General features: G+C 40.2%; 1 protein-coding gene across 1 annotated transcript; it reads right to left on the bottom strand.

Moving 5' to 3' along the window:
- Positions 1 to 2,274: 2,274 nt before the first annotated feature.
- Positions 2,275 to 8,229, bottom strand: GTF3C4 (general transcription factor IIIC, polypeptide 4, 90kDa). Its single transcript, XM_009574072.1, has 4 exons — positions 6,415 to 8,229; positions 4,454 to 4,584; positions 3,439 to 3,527; positions 2,275 to 2,393 (listed from the first exon to the last, which is right to left on the bottom strand). The coding sequence occupies exons 1-4, from the start codon at positions 8,155 to 8,157 to the stop codon at positions 2,329 to 2,331; spliced, it is 2,028 nt and encodes a 675-aa protein (XP_009572367.1). The 5' UTR covers positions 8,158 to 8,229; the 3' UTR covers positions 2,275 to 2,328.
- Positions 8,230 to 9,042: the final 813 nt, after the last annotated feature.

Genomic DNA, 9,042 nt, shown 5'->3' with positions numbered 1-9,042 from the left:
TGCTGAACCTTTTGGTCCGCCAGACTTACACAGTTCAGCAGATCAGGATATTATGGTTTCTACACCAATATCAAAGAAATGTTCTTTGTGCTTTTTTTTAAAAGCACTTACACATGGTTCTGGGGAGCTCTCTCACCTTTTCCATAGTCAGGTGAATTTCTGAATCGGAACACTTACTGATGAACTGCTCAGGATTGCCTAGACAAGGACTTGCAGCTTCCACTTAAAATGTGTTCTCTACCACCGTGACTAAACCTTCTGTTCAGCTCACATTGGAAATTGATGACCTGTTCCCCCCAAGCCCATCAGCACTAGGAAGGAGAAGAGAAATGCTGCCCCAGGTACAGTGCCTGGCCTCAAACTACGCACACATTAGGTACCAAGGTTATTCTTTGTTTTACCAGATGCTATCATGATCTACATTTTCTTTCTTTGCGGACACACTGAAGTAATTTCAATTTTCAATGCACAGCAATAAAAAACTAAACGTTTCTTTAATACAATTATGGTATCACTTCCAAAGATATTTACAAACAAGGCTAATTATTTTACAGATGAATGTGCTTCTGCTGTTCTAGTCTTCTATATTAATATTATTCTCAGTCAAAGCACTATCATGCTTAATGCATGAAATACTGAATAGTAAGGACAGCTGACTTGTTTTAATGTTAGCTGAAAAAAGTTTGCTCCTACTAAAGGTGAAGGAATGTTAAGAAAATATGCATAGTCATTAAATCAAGGAAACTGAAGCCCCAATCCACACATGCATTGCTGGAGACTGATACTGTCAGGGCAATTCCTTGATTTCTCAAATAGCTATAGAGGACTTCACACACAATTAGAAGTGTCATGAATCACAAACAGGGCAACACCACCTGAGTGCCCATACTGGTACTCTGAAGAATGTAAATACATAAACTTTGGGTTGTTTGACAACATGGATTTAAGTTAACAAGACAAACTGTACCAAATAACCATACACATTTTGGAGGTATTATTCCTCTAACACTGCATAGGAAGTTGAAAAGGATTCTCCTGCTCCCCATAGGAACTAGATGCCAAAGAGAGAAAGATGTTTTTTTCTGATAGGACAGTTAGAAGGCAGAATAAATTTCTGGGCTTAGCCATGCTACATCATTGGTGTATTTATAAATCTCTTGATGAGAAAGTCAGGGTTATACAGAACAGCTTCACCAGACTCCGTGACCACCTGTGGAAACGTCACCTATAACATAATAACATCTTAGCCATGGTGGTGTTTGGGTTTTGGGTGGTAGTTTTGTTTTGTTGGGGTTTTTGGGGGTTTTTTGTTTGTTTTTTTTTTTTCCACTGTGTTGTTATGAAAAGAGAAATTGTCAGCTGGGAGTGATTACTTGTGTATCAAACTTCTGTAAAACTTGATTTCTATATGAGAGAGACACTCAATTCAATTGAAAGTAAGGTAAATTGGTAATGTTTTTGGTAACTGAGTTACACTGGAAAAGATGATTCCTGTTGGTAGAGTGTTAAGTGAAACAAAAGGCATATACATTGGCAAAAGCTAGGAAGTAGTTAGAACTTAGTTCAGAATAAGAAAGTGGGACAAGAGACTTAGGAGCATTGGAAATTATATAAATATTAGTGTTTAATCTAATTGCTATTAGTTTAATAATTATTACATTTAAAAATTATTCTTACTGATCCGTATTTGACCCAGGCAGCCAATATTACCCTTCTGACTGCAATACTGTTATAACAGTTAAGAGGCAGTTATTCTTCTAGACTTTAAGTGAAACTAATATAATGGCCAATTTCTTTCATATGGCTGTAACTGGCATACGCTTCACTCTGCAAGAAATTAGAACCACAAATTATTTTGGTAGTTTAATATTCTGCAGCAAGTGCCGGTGCTTGTTAAAAAGCAAAAGAGAGCACTACAAGCTGAAGCCTTCTCTACCCACCAAGACCATTCAAGAGGCAGCTCCGCTGTTCCCATCCTAGCTTTTGGGAAACCATACAGTTGTCGGGCAGAAAGGACAGTTCACACTGCATGCTTAAGACTTCAGTTCCTCTTCAGTAAAAGGAAGCGTGTCCAGCTGCTGATGCTTCAATGGGGTGCATGTCCAAACCGCTTTATAAACTCACTCTTCCAGATGTACTTCTGTTTCTGGAGCATGGAACAGGCTCTGGACTTAAGGAGTTTCTAGAACTTCTGATGTTCTATTTACAGGGTCGTGGACAATGTCTTCCCCCTCCAGTAAAGTCTGTATTCCTGCGCTCGATATCCTTCCAGACTGAAGGGAGCTTATGCAGTACAGAAAATACTTTCAATTTTTACATAGCTGTTCTCTAGAACACAGGAGAATCACAGAATGTGCAAGGTCCTTGCAATAACCTCTTGATCCATTCAGGATCTGCAAATAAGAAAACAAGTTGTTCAAAGCTGGAGGTAGAGATAAGCACAGGAATGATGCCCAAGATGGACAAACTAAATAGTAATCCTGAAACATATATATATTCTATATATTCACCATGCAGGATTAACTGAGAGTTCAGAATGAATCCAACTCTATTTCTGTCTTGAAATGTCAAGTAATGTCAATTTAAATCCCACTTCAGTAGGAGACAAAATTAAGGTGAAACTGTCCATGCTATATCACTACATTCTCATCTAAATAGCTATATAGGAAAAAAATTTAAAGGATCACCATGCCACAAATGTAGTGTTCTCATTTTCTTAACTGAAATTAGATCCTTCACATAATGCAGTCCTTGGTTCCTGTTTCTTTGTCCCGCTCCAAAATAAGGAAATTAAGTTTACAGCCTCTTTCTACAGAAGTTTAAGTTCTGTAGTTGATCCTCAGTGCTGACTGGAATACCCCCATAAGACAAACTATTAGAGTACACCATGATTTTTTTTAAGTGTACCAGTTGGGAAGAAAACAATTTTTTTGCACAGCTTGTCCTTCCTCAAACTCTGAAAATGCAAAGCCAAAAGGTTAACTGGCCCCCTCAGCCTGCCACTGTCTCTGAATGATGTACTTATGGCAGCTTTGGGACCTACGCCAGCAAGGTGCCAAGTATTTCTTAACCTGTGCTGGATCAATACAGCTTGCACTGAAATAGAATGTCAAAGACCCGCAGCTCTTGCAGAACAGGATGCTAACATATTCAACTTCAGTATAAACTAACTGTTGGAGCACTCCAGCACAGATTATGTGTTTACCCAGCTCTCATTAAAATGTAGTATTTATAAATTAATTTCTGCAGTCACTATTTTGTAATTAATGTATGCCACTAATGCATGGACAACAACAGGACACCGTGAAATGCAGAGTACTAGTACTTCACATGATAACTGCCTAAAAGAGAAAAGTCAGTGAAACTAATTCAAGTCATTTTGCAGATAAAACTTAAGAATACATAATCCTACCCCTTTTGGCCACAGGAAGAGTTTACCTTCTGGGGTTGGATGCCGTGCAATGCTGTCGTGAAGCAAACACCTCCTGTATACCAAACTCTGACAGGATTGGTAGGTTAGAAAGCACCTGTGAAAGGACAAGCAGTTTTATCAAGAGGCTTGGGGTTTTACTGTTTTGTTTTGTGACCTGCTCCTATGCCCTGACTGGAGGCTGGGTTCTGTTCCCAATAGACCTTGCTTTCTGAGAGTAAGGGCAGTAATGAGCCACGTTAAACACGAAAATTAGTAATTTATTAATTCAGGTAAATGAAACTTCACAAGTGCACCCAATTACATATGGTGACAAAAATGAAAAAGGCCAAAAATCAATATACCATTGAAAAAAGTTTCATCATTGGCCAAGAAATTTTAGCATACAGCAGAAGAGGTGAAAAGCTTGAGGGTTACTGCACAGGGGAAGAATCATGGTGTCTTTAAGGCAATGACTATTTAGCCAAACTAGCACATAGTATCTGTTAAGCAAAGGTTTTTCTTTGTGACAGACTACTGACTTGCCAAGTCTCCAGGGACAATCACCATGTACCCCATAAATCGATGTTGGAAGATTTCCTTTTCTAGATGTTCCAGAACTTGTCTGACTTCTTAATGTGGCTGATGCCAATCGTTTTTTGTTAAATTACTTTGTTTTCAAATTCTGAAGTAGCTAGAACAAACCCTCCTTCATGTGCTGTTCCAAAGGATGACTTGTGCTTGATTTTCCCTTGCCTACTTTCTCCCTGCCCCCATCCTCCCCTGCTTGAAGAAAAAAGTTAGAATATCAAAAGCATTTTATTTTAAAAACAGTGTATTGATAAGAGAACCAAATCCAATCTACAATGCCCTTTCTGTCTCAAGGAAGAGGAGAGGTAACAGCCAGCAAAAATTGCAGTTAACTGCAGCATGGATAACGTGCTTCATGACTTTTTATCCAACACTAGGAAGTGTTTTAGGTTAGCTATTTAAGTATGTTTAAATTATCCAGAGGAGGGCAAAAACTCTTTAAGAACCAATTACCTGAGCCAAATATGTCCATTGGAGCAGACTGCCTGTTTGCGATCAGTGAATGGCAGGATCTCTTTACACAAGCTGCAGTGCTCTGGAAAAGTCTGTTTGTTCATTTTCTTTAAGATATGCCCAATCAGCACCTGGGAATACACAGCAGTCAGCATTGTTTACAGCAGGACAGCTGCCTACTGAAAGGTGGAAACGTCTCTCAGGATATTGTGATTTCAGAATATGATACAGGATGCAAAGATCTATGCTCTTCACTGAATTCAAAGAAATAAAAAGCATAGGAAACATAATACATTGATAAGTATTAACTTATTCTATTGTCATCTCCTAAAGATTTCTGTCCCACAGTAAAGGGATACAGAACTTAAGAGCAATAGTGTTATGTTAAGCTACTTGCAAATTTAAAAAGGAATGAAGAAATTGATATCGCACCACTTTAGAGGATGCCACTGACCATTACAGCAATGCTTTCACGTTCTCATGCCTATCACAATGGATGTGCTAAAAAAAAAGTCCTGTTCAGAAATTACCTGGATGCATGTCTTCAGCAGTCATCTTAGAGTATACATAATGTTTATAGTAGAACATTTATGTGATCAAATTTGTCTTTGACATTTCAATAGATATAAACCACATCCCAACAACCTTTAAAATATGACAGCAAACTAAATAGATAATATAGAATTTTGAAGTCAGCTTTTAATCACTATAAAAAGAAGCATCTTGTTTACAAGATAAGAAAAGCAACCTCTCAAACCTTCAATTCATAGTAATTGGATGCTAGAAAAACACAGCAGTTCTGCCAGAATACTTTCCTAGTGAATCACTGATGGACGTACACACTGTGTGTCCTGCTTGCTTGTAAGTCCAGCAGAGAGAACACCACACTACATCAGTAATGGAAATATGCATCCTTCCTCTGTCTTTCTGGATGCAATGTAAAGGTTGATTTTTAGATTTAAGGACTTAGGTACTGAAAAGAACTGTTCTGTGCGCATACTAAGAGGTATAGAGACATTCTTGACACCAAGTCTTAAGAGCCGGGAGGCTGATGGCAGAGTGTTCCCACTGAAGCTTCCTTTGTCTGATGTCTATATTCAGAAAACTTAATTGCCCAATGCAAGGTTCACTGATCACTTATTGCCTGCCACAAATGCTTACTCTACACATTGCAATAGTCAGGGTACTGTCCTTGCAGTTATGCTTTTATTTTGGTAGGGAGTATTGCAAGTTTGGGAAGAGTTCCCATCATGGCCAAGCATTCAGTTATGCTTATTTATAGTAGTTCAATAAATGCAAGCGTGCCTGAAGGTTCAGGCCATCTATGTTATAACAAAGACATTCAATCAGCTTGGTTAATTGAAAGTCCTGCATAAAGTTCTGAATCACTGGATTTAACTCATTAAATACAATCACTTTCTGAACCTCTGTAACTGATCTCTCCACTGAAGGCTCATGGAGCAATGACAAGACCTGATGTACCACCCGAACAGTCACAGTACTTTCAATTATAAATACTTTAAGAAGTGATACCGCAACTCTTAAAATTAGAACTGCAGACGTAACTGACTAGAGGAAACACCTCCTAAGTTTAGTTTTGTAGAGATGATAGATTAAATAAGCTTTGCCATGAAAACAAACATCCTTCTCAACCAGTATGTGTTCTAAACCCAGCCACAGCAATGGAATAACCGTGGTCCTCTCCCCTGTTCTGCAAAAACTCCAGCATGCTTATTCTTTATTGTACCCGATTCAAATTTCAACATCTGTATTTACATTCCCTCCTTCTCCATAATTTCAAGGAAGGACAACTTTATGCTCTATAGAAGCTGACTGGCAAGGATGACATGATTACAGTTCTCTTTCCCACCCCCAAAGTTGTATTTTCATTTAAGGATATGGAGGGGGGAGAAAGAAGTCACTTGTAACACCGAATCCCCAGAGCATAGAGGTGCACTTACTCGTGCTGTTCTGTCATCATAGCCATCATCGGACATTAAGAAGTCACAGACTCCTCTGGTGGGAATACTGGTGTTTTCTGTAATCCATGTGTGTAGATAAACTTCTCCCAACACCCGTTTCATGTGTTCTCGTGTCAAGTGCATTTCTACTGCCTCAATTTGTGCCTGTATTTCAAGAAGCTTTTCTTCCATTGGCTCACGGCCTCCTATGTCACTTGACTGAGGAAGAGAATCATCTGCAGTGTCATCTATGTCCATACCTTTGCCTGTGTCACATAGGCTCTGCTTGCTAGCTTGTTTAGAAGTTCCTTCCTCTTGATCATCTTCAGTGCTGCCCATCCCAGGGGAATCCGATATCAAGATTTTTGCATCCTCATGTGAGGGTCTCCACATGACCTCTGAGGGAGCTTTCTGCATTGACTGGTACAAAATCCTCAGGAGAAATAGCTTAAACCGCCAGAAATAAGTAGAACCACAGCTCTCAATCTTTTTATCCAGTGCTTCCTGTAAGAATTGAGGAACATGCTTATCCTTCAAAATTTTCCAGCGTACAAGATCCGTCAAGTCCACTTGCCGGAAAAGGTTCTGAACAGAAGATTCCAAAAGCTGCGCAGCTGCCTCCTCGAAAGTCTTAAGAGTTACAAACTGAACTTGGTAGTTTTTGTTAACTGGGTGAAGACCGTTAGTCATGCCCTCTGTCGTAATAACTGCTAAGTACGCACCACATGGGCTAACCGCTATTCCATGAGTCCTGACAGAGCCAAACACTTCTGAGAGCTTAATCACCTGGTGCTCAAACTTTAAAGCAACATCTGTGAATATAGGAATCAGCTGCCTTACCTTTCCATCACTGGAGCACGTATACACCGTGCCGTTCTGTTTGTCCGCAGTCATAGATACGATTGGCAAAGAATGAAGCCCTGTCACGTGGGAATTATGGACGTTCAGACCTGCTTTGGATATCAACAGGAGACACCAAAACACATAAGCTCCTCTTGCAGCCACCACTAAGCTACAACTACATTTCTGGTAGGGGTGGTAAAGAGGAATACATTTGATACTATGCACTGGTAACTGGTCCATTTCTTGCCATAAGACTACGGGTTGTCTCAGCGTAAAGTAGCCTTTGACTGCTTTTAGATTGACAGGAAGGATCTTAACTGGTCCAAAAGCACTCCCTACAATAAGTCCACTCATCTTTCGGTTGTTATGTTCATATTCCCACCAAGACAACACACTTGGGGAATTTATTCCGGACTCTATGGTATTGCAAGAAGTAATTGATTCCTTACCCAGAAACGGAAGCTGAAATTGCCAAACTGCAATGTTACCGTTTTCAAAGAGTACTGCTAAGAGCACACTACCAACATCCCGGCATTCGTTGTTGTGTTTAACCTGCTGAGTGGTGCAGATGCCCGACCACTCCATGCGCACTGGAGTCTGCATGCTGTGCCGCCGCTGAAATTCAGAGAAGTCTCCTAGTTCTCCCCTGGGAGTGTCAGCCTTAGACAGCTTGTAACTGGCTTCGTACAAACGCTCCCCATAGATTTCTGTCAGGTCCACCAGCTGCACCCACTGTAGTCTGTTGAGATTTGCGTGGATGGTCAATCGATTGTCCATGGTTAAAGCTGCAAGCAGGCACCTTCCATTCGCGTCACAGCCCAGCGGTGACCAGCTGGAATACTTGAATCCTCGCATAGGCGGCAATGACTTCCCCTCGGGATTGAATACTCGATCTAGCATAAAAGTTTGACTAACCGTTGGATCCACTGAACTTGCGAACTTTTCCTTGCATTCTGCTACCTCCTTTTTTGGACCAACCTAAAAGATAACAAAAAAAACTTTTAAAACAACTGTAGAACTTTTTTTTTAGGAAGATTTTCCTCGAATTAATTCCCACTTGAAATACAGCATCCTCTATCACAACCTGTACTACACTGTTCCAATGGTTAATCAACCTCACTCTTAAAGACTTAAGCTTCGTTGTTGGCCTGAATTTGTATAGTTTTGACTTTATTGAATCTTTTTTTTTAAAGAGCCTGTTTTTATACTTCTGTTCTCAAGTGTGTACTTAAACGTACTTGGCATAACATTCAAACTGTAAAGCACTCAGTATTTCAACTCAAGTTATCCCATACTCTCAGCATTGTTTTGGAAAAAAAATTCAGATCCGCAACAACAGAAGTATTATTTAATACGATATTCACCCAGACTTGCTAACTCTCTGAGCTAAGCACTGTAAAAAGTCAAATGCCCCCCTGAAGCCCAAAACAGTCCCTGCTGCAAAAATCTTTCAGCTTAGGTAGCAAACCAAGAAAGATTTCTACTTAAAATTTTACTGAAATAATTGTCATCAAAGTACTAGAGCTCAAGTGATTCTTAGAAAAACAGCTAAACTTTAGAATCCCTAAAATCCACTTGATACATGAGCATATCGCTCACCCTGACATTACTGGGCTATACGTGTTTTTCCCCCCTCGTGCTTTTACATACATCAACGTATCAAATACAGCGTCCACTGCAGTGAGTTGTGCGCGGGGCAGGAGCAGCCAGGGGGAGGCGACCCCGGGGGCTCCCCCACCGCCCGGGGGGACACAGCGTGGCAGCGCTGGCGCGGCCCCTCCCGGG

This window comes from Fulmarus glacialis, unplaced genomic scaffold, assembly GCF_000690835.1.
Source record: "Fulmarus glacialis isolate BGI_N327 unplaced genomic scaffold, ASM69083v1 scaffold43553, whole genome shotgun sequence".
In the NCBI taxonomy this organism is placed as follows: domain Eukaryota; kingdom Metazoa; phylum Chordata; class Aves; order Procellariiformes; family Procellariidae; genus Fulmarus; species Fulmarus glacialis.
Note: the sequence above shows the minus strand (reverse complement) of the source record. Positions and strands in the feature narration are given on the sequence as shown.

Excerpts from the sequence above, each read along its gene's own strand:
- GTF3C4 (XM_009574072.1), bottom strand. The coding sequence starts at position 8,157 with ATGCTAGATCGAGTATTCAATCCCGAGGGGAAGTCATTGCCGCCTATG. Across the intron at positions 4,585-6,414 it reads ATGATGACAGAACAGCACGA|GTGCTGATTGGGCATATCTT; the intron begins GTAAGTGCACCT and ends GTGTATTCCCAG. Across the intron at positions 2,394-3,438 it reads ACGGCATCCAACCCCAGAAG|ATCCTGAATGGATCAAGAGG; the intron begins GTAAACTCTTCC and ends TCTTATTTGCAG.